The 22,586-nt window shown below is 43.4% G+C and overlaps 1 protein-coding gene across 3 annotated transcripts in view; it reads left to right on the top strand.

Annotated features, from left to right (window-relative positions):
• LOC144772892 (acetylserotonin O-methyltransferase-like) overlaps positions 1-22,586 on the top strand; it is a 719,863-nt gene that overhangs the window by 453,380 nt on the left and 243,897 nt on the right. For all 3 annotated transcript variants that reach the window (XM_078657563.1, XM_078657560.1, XM_078657562.1), the window contains one exon: positions 15,106-15,224. In XM_078657563.1, the coding sequence (XP_078513689.1) occupies positions 15,106-15,224 (119 nt within the window). The remainder of the gene's footprint in view (positions 1-15,105; positions 15,225-22,586) is intronic.

Genomic DNA, 22,586 nt, shown 5'->3' with positions numbered 1-22,586 from the left:
AGTGTTGGACCATGTAAATACCAGCCAAACGCTGTTCGTTCGGTGGAAGGCTTAAGAAAGTCTGAGCCACTACATCACTGCTATATATATCAGAATTAGACACCCACTGGGTGGCTGACCGGGCTAATTCAATTTCGTGTGAGGTGGGAGGTCTCTCACTCTCTATCCGTTTTTTCAGGGCTTGTTCAGTAGCTTGGAACAGATTTTCAAGGGAATATCTTTCTTTTATAGCTGGCCCTTGTTTACGGTAGTCAAGACATTTGGGTCTGTCAAACTGTCGCGCTTTTCCTACATAATTCATTTTGTCTTTTGGCTGGTCAACCTCTTCCGTTGATGACTCACCCTTCTCGTCAGACCCTTTGTGTATGGCTAATATTTCCTTTTGTATTTTCTTGTACATGCTCTCTGTCTGTCCCTGTTTATCATGCCTACCGGCATCTATGTGATCACTCCATTCGATCAAACCAGGTTTTACATCTCCGTCTCCTCCGTCTTGTTCCCTGATCAGGCAGTTAATAATAAAACGGAGGATATGGTTCTTAACCCCTACCTTTCTGTGTGCCATGGCTTGTGCTATACTATCTGGTCCCTCCCCCGTTCTAATGAAACGGTACATTTTATCTAGGTGTTCTTTCATGTCTGGTAATGTCTCTAGATATGCAACGGCTTGTCTTAGTCTTATTGAAATCACAAGCATTGAACCCTTTCCTGGTTCTGGATCATATATACACTGTGGAATTGCTACATCTACAGTAGGCACCCCTCTTACTGCCCCTGGCCCTACGTCATCTTTTACTAGCTGTTGCTGAAGTTGCTGGAGCTGATCTGCTGGTGGGGGTGGAGGGAAACCTGCATTAACGTAGTCCGGTGCGGGCTCTTCTAGATAGGAGGAAATAAAAGCCTCTGATGCTGTCGGCATCTTTCTACATACTCTAAATGGTACAGGTGGTGGCGTTCGCGACCTACTGGGTCTCTCTGAGGTGGTCACTCTAGCTAGTTCTTCAGCCAGGACGGGATAAATACCATTAACGACGGCATTTCTTTCCCTATCAGTCTGTTCTGTTTTGACCCGTTCCCCTTCCTCCTGTAGTTCTTTTTCTTTGGCTTTTTCCCCTGCTTGTTTAGTTCTCTCTGCTTTATTGAATTCTTTCTCTGTTCTCCTATGTGACTCTTTGCGACACAATTCGATGGCATCTTTCTGAGAAGGTCTTGACTTCCTTTTCCATAGCGCTTCTTCCACCCTCATAATGCATTCAGAATCCCATGTTCCTGAGATAGGCCATCTATACTTTTCCTCCAGGTCCTTTGTATAGTCTACCCATAAATCTAAAAACAAGATGGCGTCTAGCCCATGCTTATTATACATATAATGACCAAGTGTGTCTCTAGGCGGGATGTTAACTGACTCTTCTAGTATACCTTTTCTGGTCCCTATCTGACGCAATTTTGAAAACAGTGGCATGTTTGAAACCAATATTCACAAAATAGACTGAAACAATCAACAATCATTCACACACAAACAAATATTAAGCACTAAAACAGTTACAACCTAAACTGATACAGAGAGCTAAACATGTACTTGAAAAACTTTATGCACTGGAATACAGTACAACCATACCGGTCTCACAAATGAGACACGTCTTTACCGCGCCCACGTTTACCATGGACCCGTCTTGACCGTGAACATGTGAATGGACACGTCTTGACCGTGCTCATATAAATGAGACACGTCTTTGACCGTGCTCATATAAATGAGACACGTCTTTACCGTTTTCACGAATAACGTGAACCCGTCTTTACCGTTTCCACATTTTACTGTGGACCCGTCTTGACCGTGTTCATATAAAATGAACCCGTCTTGAAACTTTATGCATTCCCCATAGTGGTACTCACCGGGAAGCAGAGCTTGAAACTTGAAGGCCTCGGATGTCTACGCATGCGCCTCGGAACAGGTGGACCTCTGGAGACCTCGGACCTTGCTCTCTCACGGGTTGGGCTCTGGTTGAGACGATCCGCATTCCTCACCGCCTCGTACGGATGCCTGGTCGCAGTCCGTCCTCCTCCTGGGCCTGAGGGAGTAGCGGGAAATCCCGATGGCGTGTACACTTGAAAGTCCGTCACGGCTGTGGAAGGGGGCAAAGGCTGGACCTACAACTCCGGCGCGTGGGGAAAGGGATAGTCCCTGAATTCGGGCGCCAAATTAATGTGGTAAATAAAATATTACCCTGGCATAATTTCTAGGCATTAACAAATAGCATGTATCAAATGAGAGGCAGAGAGTCCGTGGTGTCCAAGTTAAAAGGGCTTTATTCCAATAACTCGAGTTAAGGGAGAATCAGTTCCATCACCACTGAGGTTCAGGAAGGGTCTTCTAACATTTAATAACAATGAACAACATATATACATTTTGTCTTGTACATAGGGCGTAGGAAGGAACGCAGAGCAGAGAAAGAAACAGATAAGAGCATGTGGGCGTACATGTGGGTGTACACTTTATGAGTCATAGGTAGGTGATAGGTAGGTGTCATAGGTGGGTGGTACACAGAGGAGGAGTTTGCATGACCAGCTGGAACTTTGCCCTACTTGTGTGCAACTTTGTCATGACGTGCAATTGACGTGTAACTGGGAGGAGAGCTGACTTTAAGTCTAGTAGAGAAGCCTTCAGTGTCAGGGCGACCAGCACATCTGGTACTATCTGATATCTTGATATCTTGAGTCGGGGATGTATTATCTGAAGCAAAGGTTATTCATCGCTAAGAATCAGAAAAAGCATATATTTCTTCGTTCATTGCATGGGGGCTGTGAGCTTTTTACAGATGCAAGTACTTTAATTTCATTTAAACAGAGACAGAAAAGCTGGGCCCTATCTCAGCAGACGGGTTCTGTTTACCTTTTTCACCAGGCATGCAGATAACTGTTAAGCAAAATATACTGTCTTGGCAGCCCTTGCTGGATTTCTTTCGGCTGAGCTAGAAGCATGCGAGGTCAGAGATACGTAACTGCAGCCTTCAGTGTGTCAGGAGTCATGAAAAACCCTTATTTCAGAAAGTGGCTCAGGCTGAACCACAAAAAGGGTTTGTCGTGATTTATTTAAAAGTGCACAATGTAAATACATGGGCCTTCATGTTAGCTTAACGTTTGGGAAACTTGATGACAGGCATCCTAATGCAGGACGTAAATGCAGAGGCCTCTTTGTTCAGGCCACTTAAGGGAAAATATGCATGGGTGACATGCACATATATGTAACACACATGTAACATAGGGTACACGTAGGGGGCATCTTGGTCAGGCAAAATTTCATTTTCCTCACCTTCCCAGGCCCTCTGCTTTTCCTTAAACGACTTCTTTATCGAGAAGATCGTTAAAATAAAATCTAACATTCCCACTACATCTCTTCCCTCCCCTTATCCGGCCCCTTCCGTGCCTAACTCCTCCTTCGATTCTTTCTTGCCTATCTCTTTAGACTCTTTTCTTGCCTTGCTCACTAAAACTAAGCCCGGTTCTCCAGCCGATTGTGCTCCTGCTCGCGTGCTGAGAACTCTCTTCACCTCTTGCCCTATTACTCCTCTTTCTCTTCTGAATGCTTCCCTCTCCTCTGGTTTGGTTCCTTCTTCATTTAAATCTGTGATTGTCTTTCCTATTCTTAAAAAACCTGGTCTTGATTCTTCTCTTCTTTCTAATTTCAGACCTATTTCTCTCCTGCCCTATCTTGCAAAAATTCTTGAAAGTCATGTCACCTCTTGTCTTTCTTCCTACATTGAGCAGAACCATCTTCTTGCCTCCCATCAAGCGGGCTTCCGCTCGGGCCACTCAACGGAGTCAGTGGTGCTTGCGGTTCTTGATGAGCTGAAAGCTAAGGCCGATACCAACTCTCCTCAAGCCCTGGTTCTCCTCGATTTGTCCGCTGCGTTCGACACGGTTGATCATACCATCTTACTTGACCGTGTCGGCGCAGCAGGCATTCGGGGCATTGCTCTTTCCTGGATCACGTCCTTTCTAACAGGACGCTCACAAGCCGTTCACTTTTCTGGCTTCTCTGCTCCCTCCCTTCCGGTGTCCTGTGGGGTTCCTCTCTATCTCCTCTTCTTTTTAATCTCTATATTCGCCCCCTCATTATTTCTCTTCTTGATCTGGGGGTCTCTGTGTATAATTACGCAGATGACCTCCAGCTCGTTTTTGATCTCTCTTCCTCTTCTCACTCTCTTTAATTTTTTCGTTCCACTTTGGTTTTTATTTCTGGTTGGATGAGCGCCAATCATCTCAAGCTCAATCCGGACAAGACTGAGCTCGTCTTCACTGGTGGCTCATCCAGTCCATGGTCTTCCGCTTTCTGGCCCCCCATCCTTGGCCCCCCTCCTATCCCCGTTTCCTCTGTTAAAACACTGGGCATCAAGGTCAGTCAGTACCTGTCGATGCATGCACAGGTTAGCTCTGTAGTGTCCTCCTGTTTCCTTTCCCTCCGTTTGATCTGTAAAATTTCCCGTTTTTTTTCCCTGGAATCCCTTAAAATTATTATTTCGGCCCTCATCACCCCCCGCCTTGATTATGGAAACAGCTTGTTCGTGGGCATCCCGGCCTACGAAACTCGCCGTCTTCAAGCAATCCAGAAGCAAGCTGCCCGTCTTATTTTTCATTTTCCCAAAACTCACCATATCACTCCTGTCCTTAAATCACTTCATTGGTTACCTGTTTTGCAGAGATCCCTATTTAAACTAGGGTGTCTAGTTTTCCGGGCTGTTGATCACTCTGCCCCGGCATTTATTAATTCCTTGATTTCCACTCACACCCCTGCCCGCACCCTCCGCTCATCTACTTCCGCCCTCCTCACTGTTCCTCGCTTTCGCAAATCCCGCACCGGTGGTACAAGATTTTCTGTGATCGCCCCCCGGTTCTGGAACTCCCTCCCCCTATCTATGCGTTCAATCCCTATCTTCTCACACTTCCGTAAAGCGCTTAAAACCTTCTTGTTTGCCCAGGCTTACACCTGCTAAAACTTCCTTGGCCCCGTCTGTCTCTGTTGTTTAGAGCTCCCACTGCCAGGAAGCCGCTTGGCCACAGTGCGCTCAATAAATACCTTATTCATTCATTCATTCAATCCAGGCGTTTAGCGGCCATTCCGAGGCCGCGCTGCAGTGGATTAGGACTTTGTGGAAATCAGGCGCATAACAGCTTGCGCCAATCGATCCCCGCAGGTGCCCAATGCCTCATTTGCTGCAATGTCAATAGGCACGGCTACTCTGAGAAACGTGAAAACAACGGCCTCCGCTTCCTGCACCCACCGACCTCCAGCCACAGCTCACAGTCCGCAGCCCGCACCCAGGCCCACACCCGCCTCCGCAGCTACCAGCCAGGGCTGAGCTGCACCCCACTCACCACAGCCAGGGCGAGCAAGCATGCTTCTTGTATTCAGGCCACTTCCTGGTCTATGCCAGTTTGACCGAGTCCTGAGGTGCCCACACGCAGCAATTCTAGACCGGAGCTCCGCGTTCACCAACAAGAGCCCGGCACTTCGCTTCACAGTCTTCAGCTCCAGGGAACCACCCAGTCAGCAATCTCTGGGCAGCGCACCACTCACATCAACAGCCCGACAGAGGTGGACATACACCTCCGGCCGCAGGGGTGACGAGCGTCACCAGACGAGGGCCGCTCTCAGAGCCTCGCAGTGACCACCATCTTACAGAGGCGTCACCGGGTCTGATCGACACTGCAAAATTATCATTGCGGCGATCCCCAGCAGCCCAAACCACCTCTAATATGTGCCAGAGGGATTCACAGAGCAGTGCAGTTGTCATAAGCACATAGATGCAGCTATTTTCAGGCAGATAATGGTCGGATTGGCACTCAGCTGGGAAGAGCCTCACTAGGGTGCGACCATCTTGCCGTGTGCCCTCTAGCGCCCCAAGGTGGCCACTTTAATTAGTGGACATCATATACCAGGCCAACTTCTCACAGTTTTGAATCTCGAGGCCGACACTGTGGTGCCTGAAAAAGTCAAAGACTCTGTGTGTCAGGAAACTTTGGGTTTAAATGTCACACTGGACATGATGTGTGACTCAGGAACACCCAAAACCATTATATCTGATACATTGTTCAACTTGCATTGGGCTTCGAAGTCGGTGTTAAAGTTACCAGGTGTACATCTCAAAGTATGTGGTGACCAATATATTGAAATGGTGGGGTTCTTTGTAGACCATGTTGCTTGCCTTGGGAGGAAAACCCTAACTAAAATGTATGTGTTGATCGAGGATAGGCACATTGTTAGTTGGCAGGGCCTTGACAGATTAGGGCTCATCTTGGTTCCAGGTGCTGACTTACTTGTTAGAATAGCCAATATCCCCATTTTCTGGTCAATGTAGATGGGCAGAACCTTGCTTAATATATTCCCACAGGTTTTCTATAGGTCTTCAATGACAACATTGGGCCTATCAAAGATTTTGCTTCCACTATCAAATTAAAGAAACATGCCATACTGATTGCTGACCTTCGTAGTCTCCATACGAATATTGTGGTTGATTGTCACCTACTTCCCATAGTACAGTACCAATTAGCTAACATTGACGACTCAAAATTGTTTTCATTAATAGACCTCAAACCGCATTTCATCAGATTCCTTTAAATGAGACCTCCCAAGTTCTTGCCACCTTTTTTCAACCAGCTTGGTGCATACAAACTTTGCAGGCTCCTTTTTGATCCAACGTTTGCTGCTAGCATTTTCAGTATCTAATGGACACCATCTTGGAAGAGGGTTGGGAGTGCAGGCATCCAAGATGATGTTTTATTTTTTGGCAAATCCTTGAGTGTCACAACCATATTCTTTGAACTATTTTTAAGAAATGTAAGTCACTCTTTGCACTGACAAATGTAAGCTCCTCTCCAAAAGTATTGATTACTTAGGACATTCTAAGAGTCCTAGTGAGATATCTCCAAATTTTCACCCAATTAAAGCCATTGAGGAAGTTCAACCACCTCAGGACAAGGATACGCTTTGCTCTTTCCTTGGGCTAAGGGAATGCTACATTTTTGTGCAGGGGTATGCTTTCTTTGCTCAACCATTGAGAAACCTGCTGAAAAGGGGAGTGAAATACATATGGTGAGATTCAGTGCATGAAGTTTTGAAAAGGTTAAGAAACTCATCATCTCTGCACCAGCTTTGTCTTCATTTGTTGCTGGCAGAAAGTGTGTCATCGCAGTTAATACCAGTCAAATTGGTCTGGGACCACAGTTTTCGCAAATTGCTCAGGAGAAAGAACATACCTTCACTTTTGATACTCTCTCACTCGGTACTGCTAAAATGCGTTATAGTACTATTGAGTGGGCGTCATTAGCCTGCTTTTAGATGGTTGGAAGATTTAAGACATACATCTGTACAGTGATCATAAACTGCTCCTACATTTACTTAATGGGAATGGTTCTTGAAAGACATCAGCATGTTTGGTGGGGTTGCTTTCCAAATTGTGGGCATATCATTTTTGTGTAAAGTACATACCTGATGGAAAACCATAAGGGTTGACTGCCTATCCAAATTGCCTGTGGTAGATCAGTGTATTGTATTGTAATTGCATTTATATAGTGCTTCTGACGAGGCGTCAATGCGCTTTTTCAACAAGTAGGATGCTAATCCAGGACCCAAAGAGGATTAGTGTTGAATTAGTATAGTGAAACATGTATGTACATTTTAAGTGCTGAATAGGTTAGTCAGTTATTTGGATTTAGTAGGATAGCAGAAGGATAGAAGAGGAAAAGAAGGTTTGTATTTATATAGCGCTGGTTACCCCAGATGGGGTGTTAAAGCACACTACTCCGAAAACCCATAAAGGATTAGTGGTGAATTAGTATGGTGAAATATGAAAGTAATGTGAGTGGTGGATATTAGTCAGTTATTTGGAGTGAGAAGGATAGCGGAGGGATGAAAGGGAAGAAAGGTTTGCATTCATATAGCACTTGTTACCCCTGATGGGAAGCGCTTTTCTGGCAAGTAGTGCGCTACTTCAGAACCCATTGAAAATTAGTATTGTGAAATATGAAGTAATTTGAGTGGTGGATATGTTTTTAAGTTATTTGGATAGAGTAGGGTAGGTGGCGGGATAGAAGAGGGAAAGAGGTTTGTATTTATATATTATAGCGCTTGCTACACTTGATGGGGTTTTGAAGCGCTTTCTTTTTTTTGCGCGTAGCACGTTACTCTTGAACCCATAAGGATTAGTGCTAAATTAGTATAGTGAAACATGAATGTAATTTGAGTCACTTATTTGGATTATAGTAATTATTGTTTTTGGATGGGTCATATTGGGTTTGTCAAACTAAATATTGAGGTCACCCAGAACGCATAGGTTGGAGTGTATTGTTATTAGGTTTGAAACTGTGTCTAGAAGTGCGTCTAGGAATGTCACCTTGCTAGGCGGAGGTCTGAAAAGGAGCAGGGAGTTACAGGAGGAACACCGTGTAGGATTGCATCTTGTTAGAAGAGCCTGACAATTCTTTATGGAGATGTAGTCGACTTTAGTGATATGTAATGTTTGCCTGAACACAAGAGCTAGACCACCTACTTTTTTGCCTATATGATTTTGGGTGATCGTTTGATAGCCTAGAGGAACGGCTTCATGCAGGACTGGATCCATATCATCTCCTAACCATGATTCAGTTACGAATAGTATGTCTGGTTTTGAATCTGTGAGAAGGTCATAGATGTGATGTTTGTTTTTAGAGAGGGATCAAGCATTTATTAGTAGACAGTTTAGAGAATGGCATTTGGTGATAGTGAGACTTTGTTTTGTAGAGGAGTGATCAATATCGTGTTGGTGTGTAACAGGTGTGTTTTTAGTGCTGGCATTAGTTGTATTAGGATTGCAATTGTGTAGCTTGTCTGTATCATGTTCCTCGTCCAGCATGCTAAGAAGACATCATTTTGATGGGTCTGCGTGTGTATGTGGTGGAGATGTTGTATGAGAGTGAATTGGTGTGCTGTTTTGTTTTCGTGGTGTAACGTTGTGCAGTAGACATGGGGAAGTGAATTTATGAGTTGTGGCACGTCACTTATATTGTTTGTGTGTCTTTAGAGTGGAGGGTGTAAGAGCAAGGGTGGTGGATCAGCATGTGGGTCAAGTAGTAATGTTCTAAATTGTTCAAGAGATTAGAGGTAGTTAGAAGGGATTTGCTGTGTTGCTGTATCTGTGTTAGGTATGATGGAAGAGAGAAAGCTTGGAATTGGAGTTTGTTCCTTTGTGTGGTTTGAAAGGTGGGAGTATGCTTGTATTTTGTGATGGTAAGTATTATGAGGTGTTGTGCTTTGAAGATCTTGTGCTGGCGTGTGTGATATGTTTTGTTTTTGAGGAGTAGTGAAAAGGGGTGCTGGTGTATTTGTTTCATGTGATGGATGGTTGTAAATTATTGCTTGTGAGAGGAGGTTGTAAGGTACAAGAGGCGGCAATGTGTTTATGAGTAGAGTGTATGTTGTGTGTAGGGGGAATGAAGTAGAGGTAAGAGCGTTTTTCTAAGACTGGTTTGTTGCAAGAGTTAAAAAGTGTGGTGGTGTGCCGTGTGTGTTGTGTGTTAGTGTTATTACGATAGAAGGGAGAGGAGGGTGTTGGTTGAACAAATGATGGAAGGATGATTATATGTTTGTTAGTGATAAAAAGTGGTATGTTAGGTGTAATTAGAGCAGAGACAGTGTGTCTGTATGGGATGTAGTTACGTATGGTGTTAAATGGCGTTGTGTTAGTGATCAGTGGATTGGTTAGTGGTATAGGATAGAGTTGTGTACTGTTTGTAGGTGATGGTGGGTATGTGTAGTAGTTGGGATAGAAGGGTGTATAGATGTAATTTGGTTGGGTTTGTAGTGCATGCTGGTGTATTGATCTGTGCAAAGGGTTGTGTGTGTGTACATTTGGTGTGAATGTGTTGCTATGTTTGTGGATGGTGTGGGTTGGGCATTACTGAATGGGAACATAGGCAACATTTCTGGCCCTAGTCCTGACCAGTCTCGACAGGCTCAAACAGACAATTGCTCTTAGACTCGATGCCTGGGCTGAGACGCCCTAAACCTTGGCCTTTTATAGCCCTAGTAATCAAGTGACCCCTTCAGCCAATGGGAACCCTAGCCCTAACCCTATCCAATCACAACACTAGCCCTAAAATCAGGAACCAAGAGGAGACCAAGACCTTACAGCCAATCGTATCCCTAGTCCAAACAACCAATCAGTTAAAAAAACTGATATCTATGTCCAATAGTGGCCCTAGCCCTACCAGTAGTCCCAACCAAAGTCCAAGCAGCCAATGGCACAGGAAGCCCTAGTCCCTACTTCCAATAGAAATTCTAACCTTAGACCCAGTCCCAACCCTACAATGGTTGAGTCACCTACCAAGAAACCAATCAGAACCATAAAATACCCAACCAATGAGGACACTAACCCTAATTGAATAGAAAAACCAGATACAAACACCAATCAGTATACACATGTACCAACCACTAGTAGACTCCATAAGCCACCTCAGACAAGGTTTGCTGTCCAGGGAGTTGGAAGCTGCTCCTCTATTCAGAGATCTCCTAGGAGACAGACAGGCTCTATCCACACTTTGGACTTCTGCAGGTAAGGCCCCAACAAACTTGTCCTCTAACAATACTGCTTGTATAAAACTTTACCACCTCTCCTGGCCAAAAACCAAAGTGCACAGTCCCTATTAAACACAGTTTAAACAGCTCACAGAAGATTACTGCGATCTCAGAGCACCCTCAGATGTAGAATATCCATGTTTCTCGGAGTGGGGGGAAGGGGTCGGGACTCGTTTCACTGACTTGTTAACAAAAAATGCTGGCTGGGGGTTCACTGCTTAACATACAAGTCTTAGTACAGAGCAAAGGAAAAATTAGGAGGGGAAAAACTGATAGTCACCGGGAATGACAGGTGAAAAACCACGGAGTTTGGACAGCAAATAACACAATTCAACACGGTAATAGAAGCAATCATGGGCAGGAAAAACCACAAGTTTAAACAAAAAAACAGGTGATAAAATATGCAATCACAGGCAGGTTAAAACTACAATTTTAAACTGTATCAACCACAGGCAAAGACAGTAATATAGTATATATGGGTATATAGTGTATAGTTTATAGACAATGATCAAAAGAATGAGTTTGTGTTTGCCCTTGTTGGCACCATTTTGGGAGGTACAGGCACAAAGGCACACAAGGAGTAGTTAGAGGCTTCCAAACAAGATTTCATTTTGCAATCCATTGCTAAGTACATGAAAGATGGTTGGCCCGAAGGGAGAAATGTGGAGGCTTTGTTAAGACCATACATTCAAGTTCTGGGGATCTTACCATTGAGGAAGGTGAGTTGATACAGTTAAATATTTGTGTGCATCCATTGTCTCTCAGAAATGTTCTGATTAAGGAAGCTCATAGAGATCAATTTCGGTCAGTAGCAGCATCAAAACTCTCAAACAATATTACTGGTAGCATGCTATGGAATCTCAGGTTGATGAATTCATAAATGACTGTACCGCTTGCTTGGTGTCCAACACACATTGGAAATTGCATGAATCCCCTATTCATATGGCACTGCTACTGGAGGAAGCTTGGCAAAAAGTAGCTCCTGATCTTGCTGGACCGTTTGAGCTATTACCAAATACTAAAAGATGTATGATGGTGTTGGGGAATCATTATTCTAAATGAGTATATATTGACTTTACTTCAGTTCTCAGCCCTGATTCCGTCATCAAATGTTTAAGGAACATTTTAGGAATAGAAGGAGCACCCAAGGATATTTGTCTCAGACAATGGTACTCGTTTTACTTCACCTTCCATGAAGGATATCATCAATGACTTTCACATTACACATCTCAAAGTGTCCCTCTACTCACCTTCCTCAAATGCCCTAGATTAGCGAATTAATACATTTCTGAAGGCTGACGTACAAACAGCTTTAAACATGGGTTATGAAGTGCAATCATGCCTGAGGGAAAATGTTTGGCCCTACTTGGCCCCTTCGCATAATACCAACGGGTTTTGCCCATTTTTGCTGTTGTGCGAAGGATCTCCTAGATCCTCAGTCCATCCTGATTGGGTAAGGAAGGTAAGCAACAGAAGGACATATAGTTTGTCAATTGTGGCTTCCAGAGTCAATCCAAGCACAGTCAGATTAAAGAGAATTTTTATAAGAAACTCCAGGTCAATGAGGTAACATTAAACGTGGGTGATTGGGTTTTGGTAAAGAGTCTCACAAGAGTAAAACAAAGAAGAAACTACATTCTCTAGACTTTTGTGCATAGAGAATGCCTCAAAGGGATCGGTTCTATTACATAAGAAGGGGTGGTGGATCCGAAGTGATGTGATCAAAATGAAACCAGAAAAAACAGTCAAATTCAAGCTGTTCGAGTCCGTGATTACCCCTCAAATTAAAGCTCTTAGTGGAAAAAACTTAAAGTAGTCCCATGTGGTGGACTTGAAGAAGATAATATTGTGCCCAGTGACACAGCTCAGTGTTCTGAAGCTGTAGTGGTTGAAGAGGTGCCGGATAGAGACATGGAATTTGTTGATGGGAGGCAGCACACTTTGCGTCAAGAGTCAGTTGATCACTCTGGCAGAGTTTTGCGTAAAGTTAGCATGCCTGCTAAGTTTGAGGGTTATTATATTACCTGAATACATATGTTTATACATAGAGTTCTGTATTTGATTTCATGTTATGTTGGTTTGTAGATTTTCCCTGGTAATCTCAACTTTCTCAAAAGGGGGAAGGTGTTGTCCCTGTCTTATATATTAAGCAAATGTTATAATATGCCTATCCCATGTGTGTATTTCTTATATTGTTATAGTGCTTATGTTAGAGTGAGATCCTTGTTTGTTGGCATTATCCTTATTTTGAGTGTTATCTTTTAACTTATAATTCAAGGCCTGTGCCACCTCCGCTGTTTGTTGTTTCAGATCTCTCTGAGCATCCGGCGCAGCAGGAAGGCTAGATGTAGGCTGCGAATCTTCAAAATTAACTGCAGGGAATAAACTGGTTTCACATACCTCTTAGTTTGTGAGGCATTCTTCACAGCAATAGGGAATATCACCCCACAATAGTGGAGTGATAAGCCTGAAATCCCTTCTTACAACTTCTAGTGTGTTGTAGCAGGAATACAATGGATCAGGTACCTGAACGATATCTGACTATTAGGACCATGATATCTGGAGGACCACATTTATGTCCTGATACTAGATTAGAGGGAAATCACATATTTCAGGCTCTGTGTTTGACACCGGATGACAGATTTAAATGGGCAAAGAACAGGTACCGACTGAAAGGATACATGTACAAAATTATCAAGCTACAAAAGCTTTGCTCATTTTGTGATGTACCGATAAATCATTCGGTGAATTTCTCTATATATGAAATAACGGCTGCTACAGAGGGGATACATTCATGTACAATCCTGGAACAGACACACAATCCTACTTTATCTAAAACAATCATATGACTGGCCAGGGAGTAGATATCAACCTGTATCAGTTTGAAGTCTTACACTTTACGCAGGTCGATCTGCCAGATACCACCAACTTTTGGTCATGATTTATATGCGGTAAGTTTGTTGACAATGAAACATGTTAATAATTTTTTGTAACTATGGTTATAAATGTCCACTTTTTTACATGTGCAGGGAATGACTACTGAATGTGGACTTGTAAATACATCATGTGACACATTTTTATTACATTCCATTCAGCTTTCTCAGTGGACACATCTTCCCTGGGTCTCATTTTCTCCTTAATCAATGGTCTTTTTCTAACATTCCTTTATTGGAGGAAATTGGGCTAGTCAATGGCAGACCCTTTGCACTGATTATGCAACTATCTGCTTTGTACATCATGTATTAAGAGGCGTCTTGACCCTGGCAATATCACTTGTAACTTTTGACCTCCTACTGTGACTGAGCACCGATGCCGAGTTGCTCAGAGTATATGGAATCCACTTTGCCACTCCTGTGATGTGTTTCCTCTCTATACTAATAGGGTCTTCTGAAACATGCTTTATTGCTTGGAACCAATGTTGCAGTGTGACAAAAAGCTGGTGTGCCACATCACAACATAGGAAGTTTTCCCTTTCTTGGTAGCTAGCCAGCTGTTGATTGGGTCTCTGTTGCTGTGTACCTCATTTGGATCGAAAGTTGGCCCTCTCTTGATTTCCCTCTGATCCACGCTTTGTGGCACTCAGTTTACAGCTTCCCATTGTCTCCTTGTAGTCTACAGATATCCCATAGATTAAAGGCTGCTCTAGTTTCATGAAAGTTCTCAACAAATTGTAGGGAAGAACAGTATGACTTTAGTTCAAGTCCACTGCAATTTTAAAACACAATCTTCTACCTCTTGCTCTGAATTACTTTCATTATTACATCATACAACAACCAGAGCTGAAAGATCCACTAGAGAACATTGAAAAGGCTCACTGAACATGGTAAAGAGCTAAAACAGTGATTTTTAACCTTTCGACTTCTGTGGATCCCCACTTAATCCTTCCTGGAACGCGGGGACTTTAATTCAGTTATTACTGGAAGCTGGGAACTTTTGAAACAAACATTATCACATAAATACACAAAGATGTAATGTTTTATGTAATTCACAAACAAGTATAAAAAATCTAAAAGCTTCATTGGAAATGTTGGAGCTTTTCTAAATCCAACTGAGGACACTAATCATCTATACTAAATTACGCTTCATGCACTTGCAGTGCTCCGATGAGTCAATCTGAGTATACTGAATTAATTTTTTGCTGCCAATCACAAATTCCTTCATGCAAAAACAATGTTTTAAAATTTGCAATGTTAGATTTTGCTTCTTTATTTATATACACCTTTTCTGTTAATAATATTAAATTTTCTAAGCAGTCTCGGACCCCCTGTGTAGGCCTTGCGGATCCCCAGGGGTCCCTGGACCATAGGTTAGGACCCACTAATCTAAAACTTCCTTTTCTGAATCATTGTTCCTTTTTCTGATATGCAAGTTATATACAATAATATTTGTGCATTTCAGATTATTACTAACCTGGCATATTCCCATTTTGATTTGTGAACATGTAATATTTTTTTTATTAAATAATTGTTTTAAAGCCATATTTGTGTTATTTTCAGGTCAGATGATGAATTGCTAAAGTTCATGCATTGCATGAATTCCTTTTGGGTTCTATGTGGGAGAGATGTGATAACAGCATTCGATCTATCGTCTTTCTCCAAAGTCTGTGATTTAGGGGGTAAGTAACATGTGATGAGGAACATAGGAATATAGGTAGATTTGCTGCAGATCATCTACAGATAGGTAAATGTTTTGCAGATAGCTCAGACTTCCAGTTAAAAAATGCTTAAAACCTTGATGTATAGATCAAACAAAATTTGTATCTGCAAATGCAGAACACTACCCACATGCTGGCCCCATGGCGTACATGCTGATGCTCCTTGCATCTTTGAAAAGCCCTTTTTTTTGTTTTGCAGGTCATAATGTAAATAGGCTTTTGAGGCGCTATTATTTTATTATAAAACTTAGATTTACATAGCGTTTACGGTTTCGTGCATGAGCGTGAAATACTAGCCATGTTATGCTTGTGTACCTTTTTCCATTTCATACTACGCTGTAGTAATGGTTTAGACAAGGACGTGACACACCTTTGTAACTCTTATGCCTAATTAAGAAAATGTCTTTCTTATTGTGAACGGGCTGTTATTAACTCACAGTAGGCAAGTATACACTTGAGGTGAGCAGAGGACTTATATACGGTGGACAAGCGGTTAGCATAATCAGTTGGTTATTCTGACTTACCATCTGCATGTCATCTGACAAATAAAGTTTATGTCCCTGATGGAACATCTTCTTCCTTTTTTGGAGTTTCCTTTCCCAAAGAGTCTTTCAAGTTTTCTTACACTGGTGACAAGTGGGCACGAATTTATGCTAAGAAATTATTGCTGGGTGCAATGCTATTGGAACATTAACAGCAGCTGTTATTTGTTCTGGTGATTCGTGGTGTCTATTGGGCACCAGATTTGTTGGAATGGATATTGGTTTCCAAATTTCACAACCATTGGAGAAAAATCGACAAACTGGAGTATGTCTGGAATAGTGCCTCCTCTTTTCATTCTCTCAGCCCTCGGTGAACCACCTATGGACTGAGAGACATGTTTTTAGCGTATGTGGAAGTTCTTAAGGGGGAGTGTGAACCAAACAGGAAATTAGCACTTTTAAAGCATTGTCTAGAAGGGATTAGTTTAAAAGAGTTTAAGAATTTACCAGCACTGGTCAATCCTAGTAACACTAAGGTTCACCAATATGCACCTAAACAGTTATGTCTTACGGTCCAGTAGAAAAACTAACGTGGTGATGGGGAGATTCATTTTGTATTCTAGGAAACAACATTCTGATGAGTCCATAGAGGAGTATGTGTCTGTGCTGAGATCTCTAGGGGTTACTTGCAATTTTGAACATATTACATATGAACAGGTACCAAGGGATCACATTTTGATGAGAACTAACTAATAAGAACATTCAGGAAAGACTATGGACTACTATTGACATTGCGCTCAATGCTGCTATTGAGATTGCTAAGGCTCCTGAGTATTCTGAAAAGTTTGTACAGGAAATAAAGGGCAATGGCATAAATTATATGCATATAGTGTCAACAAATTAGATTATGCAACAAAGCTATTCCACATACGTCTTAGATTGAGAAATGTACCATTGTCTTACAGGACTAAACATGAGGACATGTTGAATGATATGTGTGGGAAGAACAATATTGAGCCTGTGGAGGCATCACCATGGGGGTCTCCAATTGTGATTTCCGTGAACTCTTCAGGCAAACTGAGGCTCCGTGTGGATTTGCTCTGCCATAACAGTGCAATTTGGATGGATGCCCAACCTCTTTATAATTTGCATGAGATGGTTACCACCTAGTAGGGGCACAAGTGTTTTCATGTGTTGATCGAGCTAGTGCATACAACCAAGTTCGCCTTGATGATGAATCAAAAACTTTACAGCTTTTATCACTTGTGATGGGATGCTTAGATTTAGGCAGATGCCGTTTGAAGTGGCTAGTGTGGCATATGTTTTTCAGAGCCTAAGGAAGAAGACTCTTGAAGGCTTGAAGGGTGCAATAGCCTTTCAGGGTGGCATATTGGTGTTTGGCAATAATGCAGAAGAGCATGATGATAACCTAATATTTGTGTTAACAACTCTTTCTTCCAAGTGTCGTTACTTTCAGACGAGTGTAAATTCAAAAAATGTGAAGTGGAGTCTTTGGGGCATAGTCTTAAGAATACGGGAATTTGATCCAAATTCAATCTTGTTGATAACATCACCAGTGATCCTCTTCCTACTTACAATGAGCAGTTTGTAGCATTTCTTGTTCTAACAGAATTCTATGTGAAGTTATTCCCAAATTATGCATCAAAGGTGAATCCTTTTAGGTGTTTGTTAAAAAAATGCAAGGTTTGAAAGGAGAGGATCATGCCTTATAAGTCAAGAGCTTTATGTGATGCTGAGAAGAATTGTTCTGTAATAGAGAGGTAGTTGTTAGCTTGCATTTAGGGGGCAGATCACTTCAGGACTTTTTGTGAGAGAAAAAAAATGTTATTAAACCATATCACAAGCCACTGGTGCACACAATGGCACCTGGTGCTAGGCATACTATGAGTGCAAGGTTGGCTATATTGGCCTCTAGATTGCAAAGATTTCAGTATCAGTTGGAGTGTGCGCCTGGATTAATGTGCATGCTCTTTGGATCTCTATGTTACTGGTACCTGGAGACGATTGCAGTGAGGCAGATATGGAAGAAAGTGAGGTAGCCTTTACGTTGCAAGACATTAATTTAGTAAGTTTAGAAAACCCTATTGTTCAAGAAACAAGATGGAAGAGATGAGGTGAAGGCTGATGGTGAACGGAACATGGTAATACAGTTTATTTTGCAACTGAAACCTATTGAACAACATGGAAAACCTCATCTTAAATTGAGGCAATCAATACACAAGGATCTTGGGACCGAGCACGCGGGCTAATGCATGCCACAGACAATTTACAAAATCAATGTTGGATATTGGGCAGAGGAACTGACTATGGTCTCCTACAGACATAGACCATCTCTGATTCCTGGAGGGGCTTGATGGTCAATCCATTCTTAAAGGGTCAGCAACTGGTCCAAACCTAGCAACAACCATCTAATAGCTCTACTTGACAACAAGCAGAGCAATTTGCCTCACTGCTTATTAAGGAACTCCACACTTAGCCCTTGGATCAAAGTATAACACCATTAAACCAAACTGGGTACTCTTGAGGAAGTAGGACCTCCACCAACATCATGGTGTTGGCCCTAATCATTGACCAAATGCTATCCAAATGACAGCTGCTATAGTTATGTTTTATTTGACTGTGTACCACAACATCTTCACTGGTCAAAATGATCAAACTGGAGAATACCACATTTACTGTGAGCAATTCAACAGCTATACACAGACACCTGGTTAAGATTTAAGATTGGACACAACACCCAACTTTCAAGAAGAACCACCACACATCAAGGTCTAAAGCAGGGATGCTTGTTGGCACCCCAGTCAATTAACCTTTTTCTGGTTAACCTGTCCACTGCCCTAGACCACCTTGACACACACATGCTGAAGCTTGGTGATGATCAGCTTTTGAATATATTATATGCTAACAATGTAATTTTTGTAAGTCAAACCAAATTGACCTCCAATGCTTACTTGACAAATATTTATTTATAACAACATTTGTAAAGCGCGAACGACGGCCCTAGGGCATCTCGGCGCTAGATAACTGCTGTGTTTAACCCATGAAGGCGCTGAAGTACAGAGGTAGGAGGAAATCAAAGATTGAAAAGCCAGGTTTTAAGGTTTTTCCGGAAAGACCAGAGGGGGGTGCTGGTTTTAATTGAGTAAGGGAGTGTGTTCCACAGTTTCGGTGCAGCTACCAGGAATCGTCTGTCACCCCAGTTAACAGTTTTAGTTCAGGGGACCACCAGATCAGAGGAGCTGGAGGAGCGCAGTGTTCTGGAAGGGCAGTAGTGGGTTAGGTTCTGAGTGAAGAACACTGGTCCAGCATTATGTAAGGCCTTGTATATCAGACATAATGCCTTAAACTTAATCCTCTTTTTCACCGGGAGCCAATGAAGTTGTCTTATGGTTGGTGAGACCGGTTGGTATTTAGAGATACGCCCTAAAAGCCTTGCGGCTGCATTCTGGATAACCTGCATTTTAGCTAACACTCTCTCCTGAGCACCTAGAAACAAGGCGTTGCAGTAATCTAGGGTGGAGAGAACCAGGGCGCTCACCAATGTTTTGGCGAGATGTTCAGGTAAAAAGGGCAGAATTTTCTTAATGAGCCGGAGTTTGTAAAAGGCTGAGGAGGAGATCTGGTTAGCATGAGGTAGGAAGTTCAGACGATTGTCAAACAGGACACCCAGGTTCCTAACCTTATCAACCGGGTCTGGAGGCTGGCCCATAGACGAAGGCCACCATAAAGAGGACCAGTCCGGGGAAAGATTGCCGAAGATTACAACTTCTGATTTTTCAGAGTTTAATTTCAGGCAATTGTGGGCCATCCAACTGCCAATTGCCTGCATGCCCTGATTAAGCATATTGGCTTTTTGTGGCCCATCGTTCTTAACAGCTAGGACCAGTTGGGTGTCATCTGCGTAGGACGTCAGGCTCATCCCATGTGCCCTGATGACTTTGGCAAGGTCCGACACGTAAATGTTAAAGAGTGTCGGACTGAGGGATGAGCCCTGAGGAACTCCGCAAGGTAATGACAAGGGGGAGGATTCGAAAGGTCCCACAGTGACGACCTGGGTCCTGTTAGCCAGGAAAGAGGCAATAAGATTTTTGGCGTTGCCTTGGATACCTATACTCTCGACACGGTCGACCAGAGTGGTATGGTCGACCGTGTCGAAAGCTGCCGATAGATCCAGTAGGATCAGGATGGCAGAGCCTCCTGCATCCCGGATGGATCTAATGTCGTCTGCCGCTTTGACCAGAGCGGTCTCAGTTCCATGATATCGGCGGAAGCCAAACTGCGATTCGTCCAGCCTTTTGTTCTCCTCGATAAAGAAGGAAAGTTGGGTGTTCATAATTTTTTCCACTATTTTCGCTAATAGTGGCAAACTGGCAATGGGCCGGTAACTTTTAAGTTCTTCTTTATCAAGGGTGGGTTTCTTGAGGAGTGGTTTTATAAGTGTTTTCTTTAAGGTGTCCGGGTAGGTACCTGTGGAAAACATGGAATTGCAGATCTCTGTTATGGATGAGAGAACTGCATCCAAAATAGGCCGCATAACCTTCAAAGGACATGGGTCCAAGGCCGACCCCGATTTAATGGAGGATATGGTGTTTAGTACCTGAGAGCAGGTGACCTCTCTGAACTGATGAAAAACTGGTCCATCAAGCTGAGTGGAGGCCTCATGGGAGCTAGTGGCGGTATTGGCAAAGATTCGATAAATGTCATCAACTTTGCTAAAGAAAAACTTGGACAAAGCGTCACAGAGAGCTTGGGACGGGGGAGGTGTTAGGTCAACAGAAGAGCCTGCTAACTGTTTGGTAGTCTCATATAGACATTTATTGGAGTTTTGTGCGGTTTCTATTTTATGACAATAATGCTTTTTCTTGGCGTCTATGATGAGATTTTTGTATGTGGCTACCGACTCTTTGTACAGGGCTTTAGATTCCTGAGAGTAGTCTTTCCGCCAGTGTCTCTTTCTGTTTCGGCACTGTTGCTTTTGTGTGCGTAGTTCGTCCGTGTACCATGGGGCCGAGGGAGTAGATCTATTACGTGACCGTTGCTTGACTTGAACCAGATCTTTGGCTGCTAAACTAACCCAGTTGTAAAATTGGGAAGTAGCAGTGTTGGGGTCGGTGGATAACGAGGGGGTGGTAGCTTTGAGCAGATTTTTTAGCCTGCATTCATCTATGTCATCCCATGCCAGATATGGTTGACGGGGGATACAGTTGGATTTGTTGATCGAGGGATCATGTATTTGTAGCGATGACAGAATAAGATGGTGGTCAGACCATGTTAGAGGGAGTATTTGTGTGACTTGGAAGCCTGTGGCATTGGTAAAAATGCCATCTAACATGTGACCTCCTTCATGCGTAGGGGCATGAACCAGGGGAGCAAGGCCAAAGGTGGATAAATCGGCTAATAGTGTAGCTGAATCAGGGTTGTCAAGGACATCAAAATGAAAGTTAAAATCACCTAGAATGGTGAAAGGATTATCTAGTGCAGATACTTCCAGAAACGACCTGAAAGCGCCGATAAAGTCGTTCCTGGGCCCTGGGGGGCGGTAGAGGAGGATCCCTTTAAAAGTGTAAGATGGAGACAGTTTAATAGCGAATTCAATGGCTTCACAAGAGGTCTGTGGAATAATAGTGAACCTTACGGTGTAGGTATCACGGGCAATAATGGCAATGCCACCTCCCTTTTTCTTGATTTGCCTATCTAGTCTGTGGGTGGTATACCCCGCCGGGACGGCTATGACCAAGTCCGGATCGGAAGCTTGGCCCATCCATGTTTCGGTCATGAACAAAAGATCTATTTTGTGATCGTGGATCAACTCAGGAATGTCTTGGCTGTGCTTGCCAAGTGAACGGACATTCGTGAGTGCTATGGTGTGGGTTTTCATAGTGTGAGGTTTGCTATCCGGGGGTTTACGGATGGAGGGGATCATAATATGACAGCCAGGGCAGTGTGTAACTGGGCTGGTGAGCAAAGAAATTGGGTGAAAGATAGAACATGTTGGACTGGTCGTGGGGCGGAGACGCTGGAGCTGGGCGGCAGAGTGATAGATGCGATGAGGCAGATTGTGTGAACCAGGGGGGGTGGCCCTAGGCCCGGGCCAGGCGCGGTCGGGTAGGTCCCTTGTTTATATACATGGTGATAGAGGCGGAGGAGGGTGGGAGGGGCGCCGAGCTCTCCGGCCAGCCTTCCCTTTCCAAGATGGCCCCTGAAGTTGTGACTGGGGTTTCCCAGCGCCTGGCTAATTCGGCGTGGTGCGAGTAAATAAGCCTCGGCGAAGTAGTCTCGTCTCGAGGTAGGAACAATGTCAACAATGTCTAAAATCACACTGTTTGAAATATATTACAGCTTTTTAAAAATAACACACGATTATTAGATCAATCTGCTAGTAAGATAGGGCAGGGTGCAGGGAACACAAAATACCTCCGGCTTTCCGCCTCAGAGGGATAACATACAACAGAATCACTCGGAGCAGGAAGGACTCGCCCTTAAATATCCAGGGAGGGCGGGAGGGGCGCCGAGCTCTCCGGCCAGCCTTCCCTTTCCAAGATGGCCCCTGAAGTTGTGACTGGGGTTTCCCAGCGCCTGGCTAATTCGGCGTGGTGCGAGTAAATAAGCCTCGGCGAAGTAGTCTCGTCTCGAGGTAGGAACAATGTCAACAATGTCTAAAATCACACTGTTTAAAATATATTACAGCTTTTTAAAAATAACACACGATTATTAGATCAATCTGCTAGTAAGATAGGGCAGGGTGCAGGGAACACAAAATACCTCCGGCTTTCCGCCTCAGAGGGATAACATACAACAGAATCACTCGGAGCAGGAAGGA

This window comes from Lissotriton helveticus, chromosome 8 (assembly GCF_964261635.1).
Source record: "Lissotriton helveticus chromosome 8, aLisHel1.1, whole genome shotgun sequence".
Taxonomy (NCBI): Eukaryota; Metazoa; Chordata; class Amphibia; order Caudata; family Salamandridae; genus Lissotriton; species Lissotriton helveticus.
The sequence above is the reverse complement of the archived record's forward strand: the minus strand, read 5'-3'. Positions and strand labels throughout refer to the sequence as shown.